General features: G+C 48.8%; 1 protein-coding gene across 6 annotated transcripts; it reads right to left on the reverse strand.

Annotated features, from left to right (window-relative positions):
• Positions 1–1,294: 1,294 nt before the first annotated feature.
• Positions 1,295–26,642, reverse strand: TRIM3 (tripartite motif containing 3). 6 transcript variants are annotated; one of them, XM_003819076.4, is made up of 13 exons: positions 26,483–26,642; positions 25,775–25,939; positions 18,248–18,415; positions 10,758–10,989; positions 10,389–10,540; positions 9,989–10,169; positions 8,990–9,722; positions 8,765–8,868; positions 3,953–4,120; positions 3,574–3,742; positions 3,233–3,303; positions 1,988–2,128; positions 1,295–1,862 (listed from the first exon to the last, which is right to left on the reverse strand). In XM_003819076.4, the coding sequence occupies exons 3-13, from the start codon at positions 18,376–18,378 to the stop codon at positions 1,710–1,712; spliced, it is 2,235 nt and encodes a 744-aa protein (XP_003819124.1). In that variant the 5' UTR covers positions 18,379–18,415; positions 25,775–25,939; positions 26,483–26,642; the 3' UTR covers positions 1,295–1,709. The 6 variants fall into 6 exon arrangements, with proteins under 6 accessions (XP_003819124.1, XP_063464153.1, XP_003819126.1 ...); XM_063608083.1 differs by lacking the exon at positions 26,483–26,642 and adding an exon at positions 26,303–26,324; XM_003819078.4 differs by lacking the exon at positions 25,775–25,939 and having other exon boundaries at positions 26,457–26,642.
• Between the last annotated feature and the right edge of the window lie 999 nt (positions 26,643–27,641).

Consider the following 27,641-nt stretch of genomic DNA (forward strand, 5'->3'; position numbering starts at 1 on the left):
TGCCCAGGCTGGAGTGCAGCGGCACAGTCTCGGCTCACTGCAACCTGTGCCTCCCAGGTTCAAGCAATTCTCCCACCTCAGCCTCTCAAGTAGCTGGGATTATAGGCACCCACCACGATGCCTGGCTAATTCTTGTATTTTTAGTAGAGACAGGGTTTCACCATGTTGGCCAGGCTGGTCGCAAACTCCTGACCTCAGGTGATCCACCCACCTCGGCCTCCCAAAGTGCTGGGATTACAGGCGTGAGCCACTGTGCCTGGCTTATCTGTCAGGTTTCAGCTAGTGGGGCAGAGAGGACCAGGGAGGTAAGCATAACCAAGACTTTCCATATAGTCCAAGTGGGACCCCCTTGTTCTCTACAAAGCCCCCATGGTCTTCCACAGATCCATGGATAGTCCCTCTTTTCCTAGCCCCGGAATTGTGCTATACCAGATCGATGTCTTGATCTTTTCCATGACCTCTCATGATCAACCTTCCCAGATCCAACATTCCCCAAATCTTGTTGAGTGCTTTCTCTGCCAGCCATCATGCTAGGTGCAAGGGGCACAAGGGTGAACAGGGTGCTATAACTTACCAGTTAGGAGTATGACAGCTACATATTCAAATCTGGGCTCTGCTCTTCATCAACAATATGACCTATTTCTGTGAGCTTCAGTCTTTTGTAGAGAGAGAGAGAAATCATAGTCCCTACTTGCCAAATCATCACTGAATGCTGCTTTCAATTCTCTCTGGAGATAGCAGTAAAACTCTGGCAGACTAGAGCTCAGGAGAGAATGTGAGGACCCTCATTCCACTGCAGGGAGGGGCAGCAGTCTTGGAAATGTGAGAAAGGGGATATGTCAGGGCTCCAGGGATTCAGAGATGACTTTTAAAATTAGCCATGGAGTCTCCCACACGTAGCTACCACCTGGGCTAGCCTCAATTCCCTTGCCCAGGCTTGAACTTCAAAGATTGCTTTCATAGCCTGACACTGTTCTCTCTGCACCTACTGGCTGTGTGCTGGGCAGAGGTCATTCCCTCACCCCCCTAACCCCACAATCCTTCCCAGCCCCAGGGCAGATAGGCAAAGGACTTGCCTACTTCTATAGGGCCTGGGGATGGGGATATGGCAGGTGGGTCAGGGTCCCATGGGTTCACCCTTTCTTGCTCTTCTCTACGGAAGTTTCAAAACATCAGGACCTGCTTGGGAAGCTGGGTCCCTTGCCTGCCTGCTTGCCCACCTTTTAGTCCAGAGCTAGTCCCACCATCCCATCTCCTCACTGCAGCCCCACCCCACAAGAACCCAGCAAAAACATCTTGGTGAAGACATTTATTTAATATGGGGGGTGGGGTATTGCTGTCTCTGTCAGTGTGTATAGGGTGGTAGGGAGACAACTAGAGGGACTCCTGTCCTGGGGTAGGCTGTTCTGGCCCCAGGCTGGGGGATGGGGAGCAGACTGACAGGGGTGGGGAGGTGTGTAAGAAGAGTAGGGTGAAGCTCTGCACACATCCTTGGGACCACAGTCCAGGCTCACCCAGTCACCAAAGCAAGAACCGAATAAATAAAGTGCAACCGTGGGGGTGGGGGTAGGAGAGGGAGGGCACCGGGCGCACCCATGCCCACAGCCCACATTCAGTGCTGCCAGGTCTGGCCCACCTCCCAGCCAGACCCTCTTGTCCAATCACCCCAATGTCTGTCCCTCCACAAGCCAGGCAGGGCCTCTGTACAGCTACTGGAGGTAGCGATAGGCTTTAAAGCAGTGGTTGCCAGCATCAGCCACCACCACATGGCCATCCGAGGTCAGTGCCAGGCCCTGTGGACCATACAGTGGTTCTGCAGATGTGTTGATATAGGACAGGAAGGAGCCAGAGCTGTCGAATACCTGGGGAAGGAGTGCAGAAAGGAGGGAGAGGCAAGATCAGGCAGATGAGAGTCTGTTTCGGGGGAACGGGCATATGGGACACACCAGGAAACCGCCCCCTCATGTCATTCCCAGGCCTTACTCACCTGGATGCGGCTGTTGCCCCAGTCAGCCACAATGATGTTTCCATTGGAGTCCACAGCTACTCCTGTGGGGGCATTGAACTGCCCATTGCCCTCGCCATGGGAGCCAAACTTGAAGAGGAACTCTCCATCGGCACTGTACACCTGGCGGGGGAAGGGGCTAGGGACTGGGGACCTGGCCTCAGGCAGAGGGTAGGGCTTTGGAGGAGGATAGGGTGAAGCCCCAGGGCTGAGAACCCCCACCCAGATCTACAGCTACAGCCCAAATCTGCTTCATAGGCTTCACATCCATGTGCCTTACTGCCTAGTAGACATCTCTTGCTGATGTCCATTGGGAATATCAAATCTAACAGCTCATTTTCTTTGGGAAATCAGTTCTCTTAGTTCTCTATCCCAATGACTGGTGCCACCCAGCTGGCCATGAGTCACTCTTGACTCCAATTTCTTCTCTGTTTGATAGGCCAATGAGTTAACACAACTCTTGATTCCATCTCAAATCCCTCTCTCAAATCTATACCCTATGCATACACTGTCTCGTCTTTCTCATGGTCCAGGCTCACATCATTTCTCATCTGGATCACTGCAAAAGACTGATCTTCCTGTCTCAGTCTTGCCTCAGCCTGAGTGATCTAAGACACACAGGACTGCATCACTCCCCTGCCTGCAATCCTGTGACTCCCCATAGCTCTTGGGAGGAGAGCAAGCCCCTTAAGGGGGCACACAAGCCTCACTCTCAGCTTTCACGGTGCCCTCCTCAAGCTGAGTCTGAACTACTTGTGATTTCTCGAACACACTATTAAGGTTCCCACCTTGCATTCTTGGCTCTTCCTGTGTCTTTTGTCTCAAACACTCTCGTCCTCCTCTGCCTTCCATTTAATTCCCACTTGTGCTTGAGGTCCTCCTCATATAGTCTTTCCTGAATCATACACTTCTGTATCCCTTCCCACAGTTCCCTGCACCTTCCTATCACAGAATCTATTACATCATATTGTAATTTTTTGGTTACCTTTTTCTCTTCCCTACTAGACTATAATCAAGAAGACACAGAATACATTTGCTTTGTGCATCACTGTATCTCCAGCTTCTAGCATACTGCCTGGGACAAAGCAGCCATGCATAAATGTGTAAATGTGTATTGTTTGAGTGAATGATCTCAAAGGGGAAAAGGAGGAGGTAAAATAGAGAGGAGTCTTGTGGAAGAGGAAAGGATGTTGGGACAGTGGTCACGGAGGGAGGGAGGACACTGACCTTCACTGAATGGTTATGGAAGTCCGTTACTACAATCTCATTCTTGTTGTTCACAGCCACAAAATGGGGCCCTGAAAATACAAAGTGGTCTTCAGGGCAGTAAGCTGGGATGCTGAGTGGGATGGGGAAGAGTATCTGGGAAGATAAAAGCTAGGGTGTTAGGAGAGGGGTGGGGTCTCTAGGACTGAGACAAATTATTTCTGAGATGATAGGGCTAACGTAAGGGAAGTGGGATCTCCAGAGCCAAGATATAGGAGGAGAGGGCCTTTACAGCTGGGGTATCTAGGGGAGTTCTCCGGAACAGGGGTATCAGCATAGATCTTGGAGCTGTCCCCCTATACCTGCAAAGTGGCGGTCAGTGGCCCCACGGCCCCCAAAACGGCCAACCAGTTTGCCATTGGGCTGGAAGGTAAAGACGCAGCAAGACTTGTTGTCGACCACAATGATATGTCCATTCCGGTCTACGGCCACTCCCTTGGGGCCCATGAGGCGGCCAGCTCCAATCTTGGTCTGGAGGAAGAGAATAGCCATAAGAGGCTTTATTCTGACAGTGGGGAAAGTAGTCCTAACCCAGTACCAAAGCAGAATCTTGGGCTGGGGAAAGAACAGGGAGTAGGAGGAGGTAGGATTGGATCAGTCCAGACCCTGACCACCAAGAGGCACTAGACTGGTCAGTTCAGCTGGACACCAGGGTAAGTAAAGTGACAGCAGGCCTCTCACCTTGAACTTGCCCTCAGGGGAGAAGATGCTGACCCAACGGTTGTCATAGTCTGCCACAATTATGTCTCCATTGGTGTCCACTGCCACACCTGTGGGGCGCTGCAGCTGCCCAGGTGAGCGTCCTCGGACCCCAAAACGGAACTTGAACTGGCCCTCATTGGAGAAAACCTGGAGCAGAGGAGCAAGGGGAGGGAGCAGGTAGGAGGGGAGACACTGTGGGCACAGACAGAAGGGAGTAGGATCCTGAGGGAGGAGACCCCCCCACCACCATTTATTCAGTCATTCAACAAGCACTTACTGACAAAATCAAACACGGCAGCAGGTCTGGGGCAATGCAACAGAGATGTGAATGGGATTGTGAGAACATGAAGGGATGAAGGGGAATGGTGAGAAAAGGCTCCAAGAGAAGAAGATGTCTGAACAAATAGCCTAATGAGGATGCCACATAAACCAAATTCGGCCAGGAAAGGAAGAGGAAAGGCATTCAAGCAGAGTGAACAGATTGTAAAAGGCACAAAGTCCAGTATGGGCACCACTTGAGGACTTGTCCAGTGTGGTTGGACTGCAGGGAGCACCCAGGTGAACAAAAGAAGGAATTATGTTTTATCCTGGGTGTAATGAGGAGTCTCTTAACATTTCTAGGCATAGCAGTGACAAGATCAATTTTGCTTTTAAGACAGAACATTCTGGCTGTAGGGAGGAGTCAAGACTAGAAGCTAGCTGCCCAGTCAGAGGCTGTTGCAGTATTCCAGTTGAGAAATGATGATGGCTTGGACCAAGGAAATTGGCTGGAGGGAAGCAGATGGACTCAAGACATATGTAGGAGGTAGGCTCATGAGACTTAGTAGCAGACTGGAATGGGGTAGGTGAGAGAGGAGAAAGTATACAAGAATTAGTCCATTCAGGCTATGGGGCTGACAAGGAAACCTTCCTCCTACACAGAGTGAACCTTTCAACCTCTCCCTTCTCCAACCTCCTCTAATTTAGCTGCCCAATATGCTCAGGTCTCCCCATCCCAAAAGCACCTCCTTTAATCCTCCTTCTCACTTTAGCTAAGCTTTCTGGCTTTTCCTTCATAGTCAAAACATTACTCACTACATAAGTCTCATACACTCTGCTTTGTTATAGGCTCTGGGGACACAAGATGAACGAGAGCCAGGAGCAGCCTTGGAGAACTCAAGTTGTGGGCATTGGCCTTGCTCTTGGATTCAAATCTGTGCCTTCCTTAATGGACTGGTCTCCCCGCCCCGGCCCCACCCCAACTCCATCTCTTAGTCCTGCAGGGCTGTTTAAACTGGTCCCACCAACAGGCATCACTTTCTTCTAATGTGGACCTTCTACTAAGCTCTTCTCTGGCTGACCAGCACAGCTCTTGGGTTCCACAGTGGTCCCCTGTGGCAGGACAGCACTCATCAGTATGAGAAGGGAGATACCATGAGCTCCATGAGCTAAATAGTAGAAGTGAGGGGGCACTAAAAGGTACAGTTTAGCAGTGAGGTAATGCCCCTCCAGTTTGAGCAGCTCAGGTTCTGGCTCAATACTGATGAGGCTTTGGGATGTCTTGTTCTTCCAGTCCCAGCCTATCCCACCCCTGACACCTGGCCAACTCTTACTCATCTTTCCATTCTTAGAATTTCCAGGTCACTTTTTCAGAGAAGACTAATGACCAAGTGCCACCCTCCGCCCTACCAAATCAATATGCACATATAAACTTAGGTCACCAGGATATATGCTTTACAGCTCTCTTCATAACAATTATCACTTTGCAGCTAAATAACTGTTAAATATCGGTGTCCCCTTCTAAGGATGTAAGCCTCGCATGGCATAAGGACTGCATCTGTTTTGTTTGCTGCTGCACTTGCAGCACTGATATGGCATTTGGCACATAGTAGGCATTCAACAAATGAATGAACTCCCCAGCTCAATCTCAGACCTGAACTGGACATCTCCACTTGAATGCCGCATAGCTATCTCAAACATCTGCAAAAGTGAATTCAACAACTTAAACCTGGGCCTGCTCCTGAATGGCAACACCATCTACCCAGTCCACAAAGTCCTGCCATTCTTGACATTTGACGATTTAGCAAAATCTGCCATTCTTGCTTCCTTAATATCTCTAGAATCTGCTGGTGTCCTAGTTTGGTCCTTAAGATCTCTCTCCTATACTATGGTATCTGAAAGTAGATCCCTGACTTCAGGGATCTCACAGTCTAGTGGGGGAGAAAGACTTAAACCAAAATAAAACAAAACAAAACCAGACAAAAACAAAAACAAACCAGTGATTCCAGTAAAGTATGAAAAGTACTATAGCAAAAGGCTGAGGGAACTGAGAAGAATGTGATTTAACATTCTGCCTAAGGGAATGACGGAGTTTTCACAGAAGAGCTGATAAAACTGGAAGCTTGGACAATTACACAAGGACATAATATATACAAATCAAATTATTAATTCAGAATCACAAAATGTTTTTTGTCTTCTGTCAACTGATGCTGGTTCCACTCAGTGAGGTCTGCCTCATCCTCCACCATAGAAGTGTCCAAAAAAGAAAACGGTCATGTCGCGAGGACCCCAATCCCCACGTACTGAGAGGAGGAGGGGGGTCAGACCTCATCAGGGAGCCCAGCCCATGCCAGCCCTAAGGACTCCAGAGTAAGAGAAGCAGAAATTCAACTTAGAAATCTGAGCCAGGCTCCTAGCAGTGGCGACATAGAGGGCAGGTGGAAGTAGAAGCAAGAGGAGGACTGCTATAGAAGTAGCAGGTGTTTGGAAGAGGGTGGAGCTATACCAGGTGTTCTCTCTCAATTCCCCACTCTGAAACAATGGGGAGGCCAGGTGCAGTGGCTCATGCCTGTAATCCCAGCACTTTCAGAGGCCAAGGCAGGAGGATAGCTTGAGCCTAGGAGTTCCAGACCAGCCCAAACAATATAGTGAAACCCCGTCTTTACTAAAAATAACAATAAAATAAAATAAATTAGCCAGGTATAGTGGCATGCGCCTGTAGTCCCAGCTACTCGGGAAGCTGAAGTAGGAGGACTGCTTGAGCACAGGAGGTCAAGGCTGCAGTGAGCTGTGATCATAGCACTGTACTCCAGCCTGGACAACAGAGACCCTGTCTCAAAAAAAAAAAAAAAAAACTATGAGGAAGTTCAGCCCCCTCACCAGGACAGACAAAGTGGCACTTGTTTTTCTGTGCATGTGAGCAGTGAGCACACCTGTGTGTGTGCACAACAGCGAAGGGGTCCCAAATCTCAACTTTTATGCCAGGGAGCATTCCCAGCCTAGGGAGTTGGAAAGGAGCTGGAAGGTGTAACTGAGTAGGGAACTGAGCACCACCTCATTACTCCCCCGCAATCCCCTCCTCACTATCCAGGCTGGGCCCAAATGCCTTCCTGTGCTGCACAGGGCCTCTCCATTCCTCTGCTCTTAGAAATAGGGTGGGAGTAAAGGACGACTGGACAGAACTGGGAATATGGCCACAGAAGAGTCCCTTGCACCTTTAGACTTGTTAGGTGAAAAGCAGGGGTCAGGGAGTAGCCGTCACTGAGGGAAAGGATCTTAGCAGAGCTGGATCGATGACATGAGTACTCAAGCAGGGTCAGGAAGTTTAAACGTATAGGTGTTTAGAAGTAAGGATCTTCAGCGAAAAGTTTTGCTACCCAGTGAAATGTTTCGAAGAAGTAAAGTGCATGGTAGTTAGAAACAATCCCCTATAGGATAAAATCAAAATTCCACACTCCATCTCCAAAACCAATTACAATCTGACCTCAGCTACCCCTGGCTTCTAATAGTAATCTACCTCCAGGCCTGCTGGGCTCCTTCCAGTTCCCTGAACCACCTCCTCCAGCACTTTCCCACCTGCTTGCCTTTGTTTACAGCCTCCACCTGGACGATGATATTTTTAACAATAGCTAACATCAGAAGTTTCACTAGATGTCAAGTATAGTGCATCATTTAACACTCCCCGCAACCCTATCAGATATACTTTTCCTAATTTTACACATGAGTTAACTGAAGCTCAAAGAGGTCATGTGACTTGTTAGTATGTGACAGAGCTAGGATTCCAGCTCAGGTGTCTGGTTTCAGAGCCTGAGCTTTTAACTGCTCTGCTGTGTCAACTACCCTGGTGCCCACTGTACTACACTCTGAGCTTTTACTACAAGAAACAGAGGGAAAAAAAGGCACATTTCCTGGCTTTGAAAATGAGCTCACAGTGCAGCAGAAACCATGTTCATTCAGTGCGGTTGATGCCATAATCAGGTGTATGAGGTTATGGGAGAGGCAGTGGGAGGACCACCTGCTACAACTTCTAGCCACTGAAAGATACCCCCTTTGGCCAAGATACCCCTATGCAACTGTCGAGCCAACCTGATAACTGCAGAGACTCCAGACAGACTACATACATTCAGGAGCCAGGCATGCATGTTGGAAGACACGGAGAGCAGGCCTGCGTACTGGCCACCAGGAGAAAAAGGGAGAAAGAGGCTCAAGGAGAGGCAGAAGGAAAGGAGGAATGAGCCAGATCTTTGCAGTCCAGGAGCTGACCTGCCCTAAGCCATGGCCTACAAAGTAGAGGCTACAAGCATAGTAAACTCTGGTTTCTGACTGAAGGTGCTGGTTACAGTTGTGGCCTATGGGAATGGGGTGGCTGGTGGGTGCGTAAGGGGTGATCCTTTGATTCACTGCTCTTAAGGAACGGTACTATCTGTAGGGTTCCATCTTCCAGGAGGTGACCTGTACATTCTATCTTTTCAGTAGCCTGTAGCTTGAAAACTCTTTATTTTGGTGGTGGAGGAGAACGGTAAAGGTGCTTACCTGAATACACTGGTTGTTGCTGTCTGCTACCACGATGCGGCCGCTGCTGGCTGCGGACACACCTTGTAAATTGGTGAATTCACCTTTCTCCCTTCCACGACTGCCTGTGGGAAGGGACAGGAGGGAAAACAAAATAATTCACTCAGAGGTCATTTTGAACCTCCCTTCCCTCCCCACCCACTACCTGAGCCTGGCCCATCTGGCTCTGCCCTCGGCTGTCTGTACCAACACGGAAGACGAGCTCATCCTCAATTGGGTTGTCCTTTCGTTTGCCGCCTGTGCTGTACATGGAGCTGGGCCTACGCACTGCCTTCTGGCGCACATGGCTGCCGGGGCCGCCAGGGGACTTGACACGGCGCTTCACATCGTCCGGGGAAGGTGGCAGGTCCCCCGGACGCAGGGCACGCACGCGGAAGGGGCTGCCGCGCACTGGCTGTCCGTAGAGCAGCACTGAGAGGAGCAGCTCGCCTTCCGTGCGCGCTGTGTACACTAGCTCATATGTGCCATTCTTGTGGTCCACCACTGGCACCGGAAGGCGCGTGCCGTCCGGGCCGGTGATCTCTGCACGCAGCTCAGCGCTGCCTGTGCGCACCAACCGCCCGTCCTTGTCTTTGGTAGTGACAGTGAGCGAGGCAGGCTGGCCCACTAGCGCCTGGCGCAGGCCCTCTCCCGTGGCCACCGTTTCGTGTGCAGTGGCGCTCGTGGTGAGCAGTGCGCCCAGATTGAGCACCGATCGCCGCAGACCGTCCACCTCAAGGACCAGTTCCAGCTGTGCATTCTCATGTGGCCGCTCCGGGAAGGCCTGTGCCGCCAATGCAGCCAGCCGCTCTCGCATGTGCTTGCGCACCAGCAACACCTCCGGGGCCGAGCCCAGGCGCAGTGCCTGCTCTGCAAAGCTGCAGCTACTGCCGATGTGTTCCTGACCCTGGCGCAGTGTGTCCAGCTGGCTTTGCAACACCTGATGAGGGGTAGGGGAGGAGTGGGTGAGCAGACTGGCACAGGGGGAGTCTCTGTGATTACTGAAGTTGTAGCACTGTGGCATAAAATACAAGAGGGTGCCTGTGGACAGAGGACACAGATGCCCACAGCACCTACCGAGGGCATGTCAGGAGGCAGAATATCTAGGCTGGGGAATGGGGAGCTGGTGTGGAAGACAGAGGAACAATGGAGGCAATAACACCATCACAATGGACGATGGTAGGAAAGGGTGAACACAAGACACACCTTCTGTTTGGCCCCACAAATGGTCTCCAGGTCGCTGACCAGAGCCTGCTTGCGCTGCTGCAGTGCTTGCTCCAGGTCCTCGAACGCTGCACTGATCTGGGCCAGGGCCTCTGCCTTGCGCTCCTGCAGCTGCTGGCTGATGCCCCCGACTAAGGCAATTGCTGCGGACAGCTGTGGCAATCTGGAGGGGGAATATCTCATTCCAGAGTTGCTGAGGGTGGCTTTGCCGAACTTTCCCTTCTCCCTGGGGAACCTACTGCTGCCCTCATGGAGATCTCCTTCCTGAGACCTCCCTGAGACTTCTATCTCTGCCCTTCCCAGACCCTTTATTCCCCTCCCTGCCCGAGCTAAGACACCATCCCTGTGGCCCCACCAGCCCAGGACCCTGCCCAGTGCCTACCGGCCACGCACAGCCTCGAGCTGGCGCTGCAGGGCCGCCTTGTGCTGCTCCACCACATCCCTCAGCAGCACTGTGCCATGCTCACGATGCTCCCCGGCGCGGCACTCACCACACATGGCCGTCTCACAGGCCTCACAGTAAAACTCCATCGTCTGCGGTACAAGGACTCCAGTCGGGTAATGGCTAGACATCACACTTCTTTGTCCCCTCCCCACCTGCCCTCCCTGCCCCTCACCTTCTAAGTGCACCCCCTACCTGGACCACTAATCCAGAGCAGTACCCTGTCACCCAGCCACTCGGCACCCCCCAATGCCTCTCCTCCTCCTCCCACCCCAAGTCCCGGCCTCACTGGGCCTCGCTTGGGCCCACCTTGCCTTCATGGTTGGGGCAGGAGAGAGGGCGGCCAGCCACTACACTGAGGGGGTGGGGGTCCTCCGGGTCGTGGGCCCCATCAGGTGCCTGCTGCATTGCCTCCATGAGGCTGCTGATGAAGAAGTTGTTCTGCAGTGCCGAGACGCCCTGCTCTGGGAGGATGGACGTCTGCCGGCATACTGGACAGGATAGCGTCAGGCTCTGGGCAGGGATATAGTTTTGGAGACATCTGTCCAGGAAGGAGAGTCAAAGAACGGAGTGGGTGGGGTGGCATAAGTGCACCCTTCCTTATACTTCCCATGGGTGCCAACCCCTTCCCTCACAGGTGTGCCATTACACTTCATTTTAAAACCTCTCTGCTTGACACATCTCATCTGCCAGCAGGTATAATGGCCTTGCCCCTTACAACTGAGTAGGAACACACCCCGACCCCTCTCAGAAGAGCAGACTATCCACATTCCTCACAGTGTGCACACAGGCTCACCTTTCACAGGTGTTTACAAATGCTTCCATAGGAATGTGCAACTAGGCACCCCCTGCCCAACTTCTTTAACTCATTAACATTACTGTCTACTCTTGCCAAATTTATGCCAAGCCCTGGGGACAAAAAGATAAAGCACAGTGCCTACCCTTAAAATACTTCCCATCTACAGAGAAAAAAGTCACAGGAATAGTACAGAAGTAAATAGCATGATGATTAAGGCAATGGGTCCTGAAGCTAGGCTGCCCAGGCCCAACACCCCGTTGGTCACCTGTTATACTGTGTGACCCCTGACAAGTTACATAACTTTGACAAGCCAAGGACTCTTCCTTTGTAAGATGGAGAAGTACAGACTTCACAGAGTGTTAGAGGATTACATGTAAAGTACTTACTTATATTTGAAGAGGATTAAATGTAAAATGCCTGACTCATAATAGCACTATATATGGTAGGCTACTTGTATTACTTATTATTAATATAAGGAATGATAGATAGTGATAAGGAAATGCATCTGGCTCAAGCAGGTGGAGAGCGTGTCCAGGAAAGTCTTCAGAGAGTTGATGCAAACTAAATCTTCAAGGATAAATAATTGTTAGCCTGACCAAAGAATGGTGCAGGCAGAGGGGGAAGGGTAGTCCAGATACAGAAGGCAGCAAGAAGCAGCATAGTATGAATAAGCAACTGTAAGCAGTTTGATGTGGCTGGCTAGAGACAAAGTCCAAGGCAAGGAATGGTGACAGAAGTCAAGGAGCTTAGAAGTTATCCTGCCAGCAATCGGAAGCTGCAAGAGAGTGGTATAGCCAGGTTTACATTTTACCAAGCTCCTCTTCACCCCCTCTGTGTGGGGAGTGAATTTAAAGGGAATGAGACAGCAGATGGGGTTGGGGGGCGAGGGCAGTGGCATCACCAGCTAGTTACCATTTATTAAGTGCATATGTGCCAGGTGCCATGCTTTCTGATTACGTTTCTGTTAGCAGGAGAAAGGGCAAGTGGCCCAAGGTAACAACAGCAGTAGGTGCTGAAGCCTGCCTTCAAATGCGAAGTATGTGCTTAGCCAGCATACTCTTAGAATCATCTAGGTAGGAAGTGAAGAAGACCTGGATTTAGGCAATAGTAATGTAGACTATGAGGTGGAAATAAATTTGAGAAGTGTTTAAGAAGGAGGGAAGGTGGCAGGTGTTGTCTGATTAGATATGGGGAGCAGGAGAGATGATGAGTCTTCGCTGACTTCCAACTTCCTAGCTTTGATAACTGAGTGGATAGTGGTGACATTCACTAAGATGAGAAACATAGAAAGAGGAGTAGCTATAGGAAAGTTCAGCCTTGTCCTGGTTGAATTTACTGTAACAATAAACACCCAGGTTGAGGTCACCAGTAGACAGGAGAATGAAGGTTAGAGACAAGAGATGGGCATGCCATCAACATTTAGATGGCTTTGGTAGCACTGGGAGAGGATGAGATCAGACAAGAAAGCATAGACAGTGATAAGAGAGAGGGACAGAGCACTCAGCAAAAACTGAATGAGGACAACAAAGAAGACCAGGCCGAGAGGCAGGAAGAGCAGCAGTGTTAGGGCAGAAAAGTGAGTGGTACATTTCCAGGAGGGAATGAGTAGTCATCAGCATTAAAAGCAGCTGACGAGTTGGGTAAGGTAAGGACAGGAAAATGTCCACTGAATTTGGCAAATGTGAGGGTACTTTGTCTGTAGGGAAAACAGGGAGGGAGTGGCAGGAGAAGGAAAGCTTGACTGCTGGAAGTTGTGTGAAGGGGAGCTTGAAAGTTCGAATGAGGACCTGGTTGAGGGGTTGGATGGTGCTAGAAAGAGTTTTTACCTGTTTGGCATGGGAGTTTTGAGCATGTTTAGGAATGGAGGAGTCAGGAGAGAAGGAGAGCGGGAAGAGACTACAAAACTGAGAGGAAAAGATCTTGAGGATTGGGGAGTGCCTTGGATTGGCCTGAAAAGGAAGACTGGACGTCAGTCTCTGAATGGAGGGAAGGAGGAAAGGAGAGGAGGATATAGAGAGGCACTAGGGACATAGGAGAGTGAAGGATGGAGGATTCAGGGGCCTGATGATGGCTCAGATTAGTCACTGATGGGAGAGCAGAGGATACTTACTAGAAACAGACATCAGAACTGAAGGCAGCTGTATTTGGGGACCTCAAATTTGTGGAGTGAAGATCTGCATTATGCAAACTCTCCCATATCCTCAATCTCATCTCTTAATGTTTCCTATAACTTAGGATCTTAATTAAAATCTGACAAACACTATGTGCCAGGCATGATTCTAAGTGCTTCACAAGTATTAACTTATTTAATTGTGTTTTTTTTTGTTTTTGTTTTTTTGGTGGTTGTTTTTTTTTTTGTTTTTTTTTTTTTGAGACGTAGTCCTGCTCTGTCACCCAGGTGTGAGTGCAGTAGCACAATCTTGGCTCACTGCAACCTCCACCTCCCGGGTTCAAGCGATTCTCTTGCCTCAGCCTCCCGAGCAGCTGGGATTATAGGCTCACACCATCACGCCTGGCTAATTTTTGTGTTTTTAGTAGAGATGGGGTTTTGTCATGTTGGCCAGGCTGGTCTCAAACTCCTGACCTCAGGTGATCTGCCCGTCTCGGCCTCCCAAAGTGCTGGGATTACAGGCGTGAGCCACCATGCCCAGTGTAACTTATTTAATTGTGACTTACTTTTCCTTGCAGTCCTCTCAAGTAGAGTGGTTTCTGTCTCATACTCCACACTCCTTAGGGCCAGAAGGTGGGCTTGAGCCCTCCCTCTTCCCAACTGGAACATTTCTGAACTATTCAACTCTAGCTCCTTTGAAGCTCATGCCTTCTATCTATATCACTCCTCCTTATCATTGTCTCCACTAACCTAATAATTGCCCCCACTTGCATTTGTGGACATCTTTCTCTTGGCTCACTCTCTTCTTCCATTACCCCCACCACCACTCTGCCATCATTCTCAGTGGCACTAACATCCATCCCCCATTGTGATTTCTTAATTCCTTGACCTTCTCACCCCCAGTGATCTTTTCCCCCATTTCCCATGCTCCCACTAACACCCACTTCTCATCAACTATCACTGCATTTCAACCATTCTACTCTATTCTTCAGCAGCTTTCTTCCAAGCTCACTGAATCTAGTGTTTCCCCATGCAAAACACCTTCTAATTCAGCAATATCCCCTTCCTATTTGTCAAGTGTACCTGGCTCATGATAGCTTCCTAACTGGTCTCCGTTTCCACTCTTGCTCCTTTATAATCCATTCTCTCCATAACAGCTAGGGTGAACTTTTTACGTTACATTATTTCCCTGTATATATATATATTTAAAAACTCCAATGGTTTCCCATTGCGCTTAGAATAAAATCCAAACACTTTCTGAAAACCTACAAGCTCCCCCTTAAACTGCCCTTATTCTCTCCAATTTCACCTCATCCCACTTTACTCCTCACTTGGCCACACTGGTTTCTTTTCTGGTATCTGAACATGTCCTGTCTACTTCTTCCTCAAGGCCTTTGCACAGATTTTTCTATTGCCTGGAACAATCTGTCTCCTTATCCTCAGAACTCAGGTCAAATGTCACCTCCTCAGGGAAGCCTTCCTTGATGACTATATAGAATAGTTCTTGCCCCAAACACCCCTACTTCTCTCTGTTAATATCCTGTAAAACATTAATACAAGCTGCAGCTCTCTTGTTTTCTTGATTGCTTACTGTCAGTCACTGCCCACTAGAACATACTCTGAGAGCAGGGACCAAGGGATACATGAATGAATACTAGTTGACAGTGAAGGCTCTGCAGTGAAAACTGGATTCAGATCTCAGCTATTTACTTACTGTGTAGCCTTGGAAATATTTCTTTTTTTTAATTTGTTTATTTAATTTAAGATAGAGCCTCTCTCTGTCACCCAGGCTAGAGTGCAGTGATGTGATCATGGCTCACTGCAGCCTCCACCTCCTAGGCTCAAATGATCCTCCCACCTCAGCCTCCTGATTAGCTAGAACTACAGGTGCATGCCACCACATCCAGCTAATTTTAAAATTCTTTTTTAGAGACTGCATCTCACTATGTTGTTTCCCAAGCTACTCTGGAACTCCTAGGCTCAAGTGATCCTCCCACCTTGGCCTCCCAAAGTGCTGGGATTACAGGCATGAGCAACTGCACCTGGCCAGAGATATTTCTTAATTACTTACTGACTTTGAACCTTAGTTTCCTCCTCTCTAATATGGGGATACCTGGGTGTGGTAGCCTGCACCTGTAATCCCAGCTACTCAGGAGGCTGAGGCAGGAGGATCACTTGAGCCCAGGAGTTCAAGTCCAGTTTGGGCAATATAGCAAGACACTCATCTCTAAAAAAAAAATAAAATTTAAAAAATTGAAACAAGCTGGGCACGGTGACTCACGCCTGGAATCCCAGAACTTTGGGAGGCTGAGGCGGGCAGATCACAAGGTCAGCAGTTCGAGACCAGCCTGGCCAACATGGTGAAACCCCATCTCTACTAAAAATACAAAAATTAACCGGATGTGGTGGCGTGCGCCTGTAATCCCAGCTACTTGGGAGGCTGAGGCAGGAGAATCACTTGAACCCAGGAGGCAGAGATTGCAGTGAGCCAAGATGGCGCCACTGCACTCCAGCCTGGGTGACAGAGAGAGACTCTGTCTCAAAAAAACAAAAACAAAAACAAAAAACAAACCAAAAAAAATTAAAATGAAAAATTACATTAAAAAATTAAAATAAAAAAAAATGAAGTTAATAAAGTATCTGTTGCAGGGATTAAAGAAATCAGTATGTATAAATCACTTAGCCAATCCCTGGCAAACAGTAAGCAATCAATACATGGTAGCTATTGTTATTACAATTTCTCAGCCAGATTTTCTCCAGGAGTGCTCAGTGATCTGGGCACAGGAGAAAGTGCAGAGACATCCAATTTCAGCTCTGATCCAACATTGAGCTTCTATTGCATGGGTTTTGCAAAGGATAAAGATGTGAAGGAACTGCAGGGGAGCCAGTCGGTCAGCCACAGGGTCCAGGATGGGCAGGAAAGAAAGGGAGGCCAGGACGCAGTTGGTGACTGGGAAAAGAGGGAGCAGTCAAAGGGGCTAGATATCTATATTGTATCGAAAGTGGTGTAATGGGAGTGGGGTAATGGGAGCCAGGAGTGGAACGTTGGCGTTTATGACTATAGATAAGATTCTGGATTATAAGATTCAGGGCATGGTTGGGAGGGAGTGTTACTGAGGTGGAATGGGGGACAACCCTGAAGAAACAGTTAAGAACCAACAGGCACAAGAGGGTGGTTGTCCCCAGGCTGACAGAAGAACTTGAATGGACAGGAAAACTGAGGCCATTTCCAGTGGATAAAGGAGAGTGGGCAGTGGAGCTGGAATCTCAAAGAGCAGGGCTGGCAGGGAAGCAGTATCTCTGGTGCAGAGCCAGGTTTCAGTTGGGGCAGAAGGCAGAGGAAAAGTGCGGATAGAGGCAGTGGTGAGAAGACCCAGGGACCAGGCCACCCAAGACAGAACAATGAGAGATGAGGGCCCAAGAGAATGTTGTCAAAATACAGATGTGATCACATATAAAACCCTGCAAAGGCTTCATGTGGCTCTCAGGGTAAAGGCGAAGTTCCCTAACAGGTCTACAAAGCCCTAGGTGGTCTGGCCTCCACCTACCTCTCCAGCTTCATCCCATGATACTCTCAGTCACACTCACTCTGCTCTAGCCCCACCAGGCTTCCTCCAGGCCTCTTACCTGACATATTTTCTCATGTCACATGGGCTTTTCCAGTGGTCTTTCTTCTGTGCAGAACGCTCTTCCAAACCCCTTTACCTAGTTAACTCCTATTCATCCTCTGAATTGCTCCTCAGGGAAACCTTCCCTGATTCTCCAAACTATAACAGATTCCATATGCCAATCTCTCATAGCTCAGCACTTTATTTGCAGCACTTATTAAAAGTTATATTTATCTATAATCTGGCTATATGATTATTTGATGACTATCTTTCTCTTTCACTATACTGTTAGCTCTTTAAGAGTAAGCATTGTAAGTGACGGGTACCTTAAATACCCTACTTGATTGTTACCCATTCTATGCTTGTGTAACAATGTATCACATGTTCCCCATAAATATGTAAACTATTGTGTATCAGTTTTTAAAAAGAGTAAGCACGGTGGCTCACGCCTGTAATCCCAGCACTTTGGGAGGCTGAGGTGGGCGGATTGCCTGAGTTCAGGAGTTCAAGAACAGCCTGGGCAACACGGTGAAACCCCATCTGTAATAAAATACAAAAAGTTAGCTGGGCGTGGCGGCGTGCGCCTGTAGTCCCAGCTACTCCGGAGGCTGAGGCAGGAGAATTGGTTGAACCTGGGAGGCAGAGGTTGCAGTGAGCCGAGATCGTGCCACTACACTCCATCTTGGGCGACAGAGCGAGACTCCGTCTCAAAAAAAAAAAAAAAAAAAAGAGTAAGGATCGTATCTGTTTTTGCTCATCACTGCATACCCAATGCCTAGAAGAGGGTCTGGCACATAGTAGTTGCTCAATAAATGAATATTTGTTAAATGAATAAGTGATCCATAGAAGCCTAGAGGCTGGGACAGGTTGCCTTTCACTCAGTACCTGAGGACAACAAGGACAAGCAGGGAAGGACAGACCTAGCTTCAAATATCCTCCAACTAGTCATAAATTGCTGATGCCAAAGCTGGTTGAGTCTGAGCACTGTTTGATTTCTTAGGTGGTGTCAAAAGCTGCCTTGAGGTTTGGGAAAGGACAGAGAAGGCCCTATTCTTGACAGGAACCATGGCCCAGTGTTATGGTTCTTATGGTTCTCTCACAGGTTCTTGCCCCCAAAACCTCATTTCCTGCAGGTTGGGGTTCACCTGCTCTCCTCCCAGGTAAGCATGTTGCCTCACCTACTACAGGTTTACACATGCTCCCTCACCCTCCCCACAGGGGAGGAGGATCCTCATCCTCCCCACAGGGTCCTCATCCCTCCCCAGTACACACATCCCCTCACCTCTCACAGAAGGTGTGCAGGCAAGGAAGAACCTTGGGGCACTGGTACCGATCCAGGCAGATGCTGCATACCAGGAACTGCTTGTCCATTGGCTGGACCTCTGGGCCAGGGCTGTCCTCCCTCTTTGCCATGGCGCCCACAGATGGCTCCTGCCACTCACACCAGCCTCTGTATGGAGAGATGGTCAGCACCAGGGAGTCCAGAACTTCTTCTCCCCACCCAATCCCCGCCACTCAAATCCCCTGCAGAGAACTTGCCCCCACCTCTTCCCTGCTAGGGGCAAGACAGGGCAGTGACTGGAAGGATCAGGGTGATGTGACCTCTGAGCCTGCTGTTCTGTTTAAGAGCACAGACGTAGGATTAGATTGGGTTTCAAACCTGGCTCAGTCTCTCACCAGCTATGTGAGCTTGGACAATCCATGTAACTTCTCTGAGCCTCAGTCTCTTAATTTGTAATTACAGGAATAATAATTTGAGAGTGTGACATAGTGCCTGTTGAGTGCATGGTACAGAGATGTCCATTTTCACTGACATACCTACCTTCATCTCCTCTGCCTCCCCCAAATCCTCCTCCCAGAGACCTGAATGGAGTGTCTCTCCTCTAACTACCTGCAGCTCTTCCATTTATACCCTGACCCACCTCTTAGCACAACTGCCTGAAACTGCACTCTTTTTCACACCCAGTTAGTATCAAGGTCGGGATTGCTTCCTGAATATCTTAAACCCTTCTCTCCAATCCCACAGTTACTACCCCTAATTCAGGCAACCATCAGTTCTCTCCTGGAATACAGCAATAGCCTCTTAACTGGTGTTCTTGTCTCCTCACTGACACCTTTTCATCTATCTTCCTTGAAGCCAGAATGAAGTTTCTAAAACACAGATTTGATCTTGTCAGTACTCTCTGTTTAAATTCCTTCAACTGTTATCCATTGTCCAAAGTCCTTATATTGACCAGTGAGGCTTCACTTTGCCCCATACCTTTTCTACTACCTCATGTCTCATAAGTCTATGATCAATCATTCCTGCTGGGGTTTTTTTTTTTTTTTTCCAGTTCCTGGAAAATTCCTTGTTCTCTTTTGCTTCTGGGAGATCACGCATTCGTTCTCTCTGTCCTGGGATCCTTTTCCTGGCCCCTTTTCCTGGCTGATGTGACACCTACTCATCTTTCAGGTCCCCATATAAATGTCACCTCCTTTACAAGACCTTCCATGACTACCCAGAGTCTGGCTTGGGTGCTCTACCTCTGTGTCCCTCAGCACCCTGTATTTACTCCATCCTAACTCTTATAAGCTATGCTGTAATGTTCTTGTTACTTCTCTGCTTTCTCCACTCCATGCAGTGTTCTTGAGGATAGGCATTTTATTTATTTATTTATATTTTATTTTATGTTTTCATTCTTAGCACTTAGCACAGAGCCTGACATAAAGATTGACCTATATTTACTGAATTGATTCCAGGAATTCAATAAATATTTACTGCCTACTTTGCACAGGTGTTAGGAATGGAATGATAAAACAGACAGGGTCACTGTCCCTGTGGTGGGGAGGTGGTGGCAGATATTTTAAAAGTAAATAATAGTGGCAGGGAAGTGATATAAAGAAAAAAGGGATGCTGTGAGAAAGAACACTTTTGATTGAGTCATCAGGGAAGGCTCTCCAAGGAGGTAACTTTTAAGCAGAATTCTGGGTGGATGGGAGAAAAATGGTATGGGTGAGGGTGAGAAACAACAGGGAGTCAGGAAGGGAAATCATTCTAGGCTGAAGAAACAGCATGATAAAGGTTCTTAGGCAGAAGACTCATGGAGAACCTGAAAGGACTGTGTGGTTAGAGCCAAGTCAATAAAAGCAAGAGGTGAGTTTGGGAAGATAGGTAGAGATGAGATCATGAAGGACCTTATAACCGCCATTAAGAGTGTGATTTTGGCTGGGTGCAGTGGCTCATGCCTGTAATACTAGCACTTTCAGAGGCCAAAGCAGGAAGAGCGTTTGAGCCCAGGAATTGGAGATCAGCCTGGGCAACATAATGAGACCAATATCTACAAAAAAATTAAAAATCATCTAGGCATGGTGGCACACACCTATAGTCCAGGCTACTTGGGAGGCTGAGGTGGGAGGATTGCTTGAGCCCAGGAGGTCGAGGCTGCAGTGAGCCATAATCGTGCCACTGCGCTCTAGCCTGGCATGAGACAAAGTTGAGATTCTGTCTCAAAAAAAAAAAGTGATTTTATCCTAAGTTGGAGGGGGGGATGATGTGGTTTATAAATAAGTGAAAATAAATTAGAAAGCTACTCTGGCAAGCTGTGACAATTGAAGACAAAGAGAAGCAAGAGTGGAATCAGAGAAAACAGTTAGGAAGCTACCAAAGTTCTTTGGGTAAGATAATGTAGGGTATCATCTGAGCTACAAGCAAAAAGCTGGACTGATTTGAGAAATATTCATTGGCCGAGCAAGGTGGCTCACATCTGTAATTCCAGCACTTTGAGAGGCTGAGGAAGGAGGTTCACTTGAGCTCAGGAGTTCGAGATCAGTCTGGGCAACATAATGAGACCCCATCTCTATAAAAATAAAATAAATAATAAAAGAGAAATCCAAAGGACATCAAGATGAACTGGGTGTGAGAGGGATGTCAATTATGACTTAGCTTTCTCATTTTAGCAAGTGATGGGCCATGAATAGAGACAGTGAAAGCTGAGGTGGAGCTGATTTGGGGCATTCTGTTCTACGTATGCTAAGTACAATGTGTCTCTCTGATGTCCAGGTAGAGCTGTCAAGTAAGAAACAGAATACAAGAGCTCAAGAGAAAAGTCTGGACTGGTTATTGATTTGGGATCACTAGCATATAAATGGCACTTTCAGCAATGAGAAGACATGAGACCACCTAGGGACAGAGGGCAGACAGTGATAAGAAAAGGGCCTGGCACAAGAGAGGGGAGCCAGCAAAGGTGACTGAGAAAGAGAACCCAGAGAAATGGTAGGAAAACCAAAAGAATGTGAAACCAAAGAAATCAACAGAACAGTGCAAGAAAAAGAAGGGGTGAAGTAAGAAACGGACTGAAGAGTGCCCACTAGATTTGGCTGTGGTGGGGTGGCAGGGGCAGAAGCCACGTCAGAGTGACTGAAGAGTAAATGGGAGATGAAGTTAACACAGCAGATGTAGACAATACATGGCAGGGATTTGGTCATGAAGGGTGGCAGAACAATAGCTGAATTACTCCAAAATAGGCAGTGAATAGGACCAGGTCACCATTGTCTGTGCTGTTGGATGCATTACGAGCCTTTTTCTAAAGACTGTGAATGAATGAATGAATGAATGAATGAATGAATGAATGAATGCAGGAGCGAGTCTAGATTTGGGGAGGGATAGAAGGGCTGAGTTGCTGTGCCTTATGTTTGTGTAAGGGTGGGCCTGGGTAGAGTGTGAAGGGCATGCCTGAAAGTATCCTCTGCTGATGTAGACACTGGCATCCTGATGTTCTCTCTACAGTTGTAATGGGTTCTGGAGTCTGAAGACTTAATACCAGGAAAACATAGCAGGAGGGAGGACAGATTGAAGGTTGGCGGAAGGACCAGGAGGCGGGAGGCAAGCTGAAGCCTCTGTCTGGTGAAGGGAAAGGCTGGGAGGAAGAGTGGGAGTGGTCTGCTGGGTCCTGCTGGGGTAGCTGGATGCCAGGCTCCACCTCTCTCCAAGCCTAGGGGCTCTCCCAGACTGTCACACAGGGGCGGGGATTGGGCTATGTCCAAGGACCAATAGCTCCTCCCCCACTCCTCCCCTTCCTGCTTCAGTTCCCCTCCCAGACTTACTGGGCATGCAGCCGCTGAGGCCATACCCCTGCCTGAATCTGAGATTCTCTTCCTCCCATGGGGTCCTAGCTCTTCCATCCCACTGTGCTCTAGAGATTTGCCCCCAAGATCCTATAGATGGTGGTTCAAGTGAACTGTTTATCACAGCAGACACTTATAAGGCCTTGGTCTCAGAGCCAGACTTTACTCTCCTTTCTCATACTGCCTTCTGCTATCCCTGCATTGGTTATTCCCACCATACTTTATGGCTTAGTTCTCAAGGCACCTCACTCCCTCATTCAGCATTCACTTGACACTGCTGCTAGGCCTGGGGACACAAAGACAAATAGTCACAGCTCAGCCTTCATGGATTCCACAGTCTAATAAATAGATTACTGCAATGTAAAGTGGTGAAGACCATGATGAGGAAGCACCAATTGCTCCAGGAGTACAAAGGTTACCTAACCTAGATCTGGAGCAGGGATGGGTCCAGAGGTTGGAGGCCAACCTTTCTCCTAAAGAAAGTAACTTTAGTAACTCCTAAAGAAAGTAACGTTCAAGCTGAGGATGAGTTACAGAGAGTATGGTGCCTTTTGCATCAGGAGGCTGAATCAGACACTGTGATGGGAGGGCTAAGAAACAAGATGGAGAGGTAGGCAAAAGATACATCATGCAATGCTTTGTTGGTCTTATTGAGGAGTTTAGACTTTACGCTTACCTGCTAGGGGATGAAGGATTTATCCAAAAAGCAAAGGAAAACTTTGGTAGTGGTGAGGGCTATTAAGTATAGAGTGACAAAAGTACATTTTTGGCTGCTGTGTGGAAAATAGTTTAAAGGGCAAGGATGGAAAATTAAGAAACTGCCTTGATTAGGAGAATAGCAAAGACAGGCCAAGATAAATCAATTTTGCAGGGGGATATCAACTGAACTTGGTGGCTGGGTATTTACATATGAAGAGTTAGGGGAGAAGAAGGAATTAACAGATGATTCTTTGGAAACTCTCAAAGAAGAGCAGTTTGGATGAGAGGGTGATAAGTTTGGTGTTTATCTTTTAAGGTTTTTTCATTTTTGTTTTTGTTTTTTAAGAGACAGGGTCTTACTCTGTTGTCCAGGCTGGAATGTGGTGTTATGATCATAGCTCACTGTAGCCTCAAACTCCTGGGCTTAACTAATCCTCCTGCCTTGGCTTGCCAAAGTGTGGGGGTTGCAGGCATGAGCCACAGCACCCAGCTAGAGTTCATTGTTTAATGTGATGAATCTGAGGTGCCTATGGGATGTAATTCAAGTGGAGAGGTCCAGTTGGCAGTTGGAAAGATACGCTGAAGCCTAAGAGAGAGGTCTGGCCTGGAGACATGAATGTGGATGTTGGTGCAGAGATGGTTCCTGAAGCCATGGACGTGGATGACATTACCCTGAGAGGGTAAAGAGAGAAAGGAGGGCCTATCACCAAGCCCCAAGGAACCTCAATATTTAAGAGATAGGCCCAGGAAGCAGAGTCTGCAAAGAAGATTGAGAAGGCACAACCAGAGAAGCAAGAGAATCAGGAAAGAGATGTCATGAATGCCAAGGGAGAAGAGAACTTCATGAACAAGGGAGTGAAATGCTGCAGAGGTCCCATTATTTAAGCCCCAAAGAGGCTTTCATTAACCTCAGAGCATGTGGTTTGCAGGGGATGGAGGACAGGAAGCCAGATGCAGGGAGTCAAGCAAGAAGCTGATTGTGAACAAATGAAGACAGCCAGTGCTGACTCCACTAGATCCTGGACATCTGCAAAGGATGTGTTTCAAGGCTTTTCAGTTTCTCCAAATTCTCAAATAGCATTAATTTTCCCCAGGACTTCCTCCTACAATCTCACAGGATTCCCAGTACACATGAGTTACACAGTTGTGAATGGAGGTAACCAAGGCATTGTTGAAAATGGATGCGAGAGGTCAGCTAGGCTCATTTGCTTGCTAAAATAACTCACGTCTGCTCACTAGCTTCCAGGTTTATCTGATCATTTGAGACCTCAAAAAAATGACAAATGACTGCAGGTTACAGTCTTTGGGCTTTCTCTGAAACAAATGAAGCCTTGGATGAGGCAAAGTCCTTAAAGCCAATGAATCCTTTAAATAAGATTGGCAGGGAAGGAAAGCAATGAAATTCATGGCCATCTCCCCCAACATTGCCAGACTGAGTAAAGTGAATGAACCATTCAATCAAACTTCTCTGGGCACACTGTGGGCCAGGTCCTTCAGCTGTGAAATAGAGACACAAAGCTGAATCAGACACACTCCCTGTCTTTCACAAGTTTTTAGACTAATGTGAGAAACAGAAATGGAAACACGTAACTACAATGTGATAAGTACCATGATATTGACATGTTCAAATTGCTACAGCAGCAAACTGGAGGAAGTACCTAACTCTGAGGATGGTACAGAATAAAAAAGGCTTCCAGAGGAAGGGGTATTTGAGCTGGGTCTTGAGAGACAAACAGGACATTGATACGTACATTGGGAAAACAGTGAGTAAAGAAACAGAAACATGAGAAACTAAGAAATATAGAACAGATGGACAAGATTGTGAATCTCCAAAAGGCAGAGGTTATACATGATGCTTTTACATCCTAAAAGCATAAAAATAAATATGCTAAAAATAAATAAATCTAAATAAATAAATAAATAAAAGGCACCACCACTCACCCACTCACACAAGCGAGAACCCTGGTAGTCTTCTCAATTACACCTTTTCTTTCACCTTTCAGATACAAGCTATGACTACATCCTCAATTCTGCCTCTGAAATTTGGCTAGGTTTAAAAAGTTAGGAGATCTAGGATCTAGTCCTAACGCTGTAACTAACTCCACTAACACAAGGTGAAACTCTAGGTAAGTTCCAACCCCATTCCCTTATTTGTAAATTGGGAGAAGAGGGATGTTTTCTCAAAATCTGAGATTCCCAAGGTTCCCTCTCAAGCCAAGGGCCTCCACAGATTGTACCATGAGCCCATGATTAAATCCCATCTTGTACTACCTCGATGATTTGACTTCTAGTTTCCACTGTTAGGCTAAATGTGTTAGAGGATGGTCTTAGTTGCCTCCCCTCCACACTCCCCCTGCCCCCTCGCCCCCGTAAATAAATGTTTGCTGAGTTTTAAGTCACCTGTGACACTCTATGAACGCTCTCTATTCTAACCATATGGTTTTTCTGCTTTTCTGAACCTGGGCTATACTATCCCAACGATGGACTCTTTGCTCAAGTTCTCTCGGCAAGAATGCCATTGTCTCCTAAGTGGCTGTGGCAGTACCTGGCACGCAGGAAGTACTCAGTATATGTTGGTTACAGGAGAGCTCTGTTTAAATCTCTGCAGTTCCCTTTCATCAGAGAGAGATGCAAAAGTAATGGCAGTAACAAGACAAGTGAATAAAGTCCCAAGAAGAGAGACCTCTGCTTAATATAAGGAAGCTTTTCCACAGCAGAAAGTAGCAAGTGCTCTGTCACTGGAGGCATACAAGCCCAAGGAGGCAGGGCTACTGTCAGGCCTGCAGCTCTGATTCCAATTCTGCAGCAAATCATCCCCTGCTTAGGGGATGAATGGGCACCAGTGAGCTAGACAGACTGGCCAAGGGAGACCTGTGATGTTTTCTGCACCTGCTGTGACCTCCCAGATGTGATCTTCCTGCTAGGGCCAGTCCTGAGTTTCTGTTGTCCACATCAGAGAACCCCCACACCAAGAACAAGCCCAGGGCCTGCCCTCAGTCGAACTGACCTCCCTGGGGTGCAGCCTGCCCCTCCAACCTGCAACCATCTGTCCCTGCAGGTTTGCAGCCCAGGATCTGAAGCCAATTCCAGAAGGGAGGAGGTCAGAACCAGGGAGGGGCCTGGGGTCCTCCAGGCAGGGCTCAGGCTACAGGAGAACCAGAGGGGTCCTTTCCTACAAAAAAACAGCCTCCACATGAGGCTTTCTGTCCACAGAGCAGTGCATGGGGAGGAAAGGGTGTCCTCCATCCTGACTGGTGGGCCTGTGGGTACCAGAGGATGGAAGGGGCGGGGGGGTGGGGTAGGGTGGGGGTGGGGGAGCAAGGGGTGGAGGTGTCTGCACCAGGGAGAAAAGAGCCCTTCAGACAAGATGGGCCACAATATTCCAGAGTCCCACTCAGCACGCACCACCACCACCACCCTCGGCCGCAGCGTTCAGCACCCTCCGCCAACACACACAAGCTCCCAAACCCCGCGCTCCCCCGAGGAACCATCACCCATCCACCCGCGCCTCCCCGCCTCAAAACAGGGACCTCACGTGAGCAGCCACAGCCCGAAGAATCCCCCTGCTGCTCTCACGGACATGGACACGCCTCACGTGGGCAGAGAGAGGCACAGCTTTTGAAAATCATCTGTGCCCCCACCCACAGACGCTCCGACCCAGACCCGGGCTGACAGGAATACAAACGCACCCTTGGGGTCCGCCCGTCGCACTCACCGCGTTGGAACAGGATGCGAGGGCAAAGCCCGGACTGCGGCCACTCTGAAGGGCCCGCGGCGCTGCTACTGCTGCCAGCGCCCGTCCGCCCGGCCCTGCCCGCGCCTCCGCCTGTCCCCGCGCCGGCGCCGCCGCCGGACTAGCCGCACAGGCCGGAGGGAGGGGCCGGGGCGGGGCTGCAGACCGGCCGGGGGAGGGGGTGACTCCAGTAGGGAAGACCCACCCACGCCCCGCCCGCCGCCGCGGAAGCCCCGCCCACCCCGCCTGCCCACCCCTACCGCACCCGCACGCCCCCCGCGCCAACGCCTCCACCTCCTGCGGACGCTGCCTTCTTGGTGCTGCTAGGGAGCCGGCGAGCCGGCGAGCCGGATCCCGGATCTCGGATCCCGGATCTCCGCCAGCTGCCTCCGGCTCCGGGAAGGGCGGTGTAGTCGGTCTCAGGGATTGAGATGAGACTCCGTCAAGAAAAGGCAGCTGGGGCAGCAGGGATTTCGGACTCTGGGAGCCTGTCTGGGCCGCCTGCCTCCTGGAGGCGCCCTTTCCGGCTTCCTTGGAGTGCTCCTATGGAATATGCTAGTCTATCGGCTGACCGGGAAGACGTAGAAACCGTCTGTACCTCAGCACGATCTCTGGGCGGCAGAAGGGCAGTACCCAGAACTCTGGGAGAAGGAGTTAAGGGGTATAAAGGTGGGGGATTTGATTAGGCTTTGGGCGCTTCAGGAGCCCCCTCCTGAGGAAATTCTGGTTCAGACCATCCAGCGACTCCCTTCCTCACACCAAAGACACTGGACAATTCTCAGAATCATCGCCTTGTGCAAAAAGCAGCCCCAAGTGGAAAATAATTGTAACAGTTTACAGGGACTGAGTGGTTATTATGTGCCAGACACAGAACTAGCCACTTTACATATATTATTTAATAGTCAGCAGATAGCATCTTTTATTAGCCCAATTTTACAATGGGAAAAAATAGGGATCTTGCTCCCCAGACGTTAGCCCTCATCACTCAGCTAGAAAGTGGCAGAACCTGGAGTTGAGCCCTGTTTTTAGGCCCTACAACCAGCATTTGGAGACTCAGTACCTTTCATGTTGAAAAATCCCCAGTGGCCCATTAAGTGGCAGCTCATATAAGGACCACCTTCCCTGCCCCAAAAATCAAGCT

Source organism: Pan paniscus, chromosome 9, assembly GCF_029289425.2.
Source record: "Pan paniscus chromosome 9, NHGRI_mPanPan1-v2.0_pri, whole genome shotgun sequence".
In the NCBI taxonomy this organism is placed as follows: domain Eukaryota; kingdom Metazoa; phylum Chordata; class Mammalia; order Primates; family Hominidae; genus Pan; species Pan paniscus.

What these genes read in the sequence shown, in the direction of transcription:
- TRIM3 (XM_003819076.4), bottom strand. Translation starts at nt 18,378, where the DNA reads ATGGCAAAGAGGGAGGACAGCCCTGGCCCAGAGGTCCAGCCAATGGAC. An exon ending in CTGCACACCTTCTGTGAGAG is followed by an intron (nt 10,990 to 18,247) that starts GTGAGGGGATGT and finishes CTTCCTGGACAG; the next exon opens with ATGTCTCCAAAACTATATCC. An exon ending in TCCATAACCATTCAGTGAAG is followed by an intron (nt 2,129 to 3,232) that starts GTCAGTGTCCTC and finishes TTCCCCCGCCAG; the next exon opens with GTGTACAGTGCCGATGGAGA.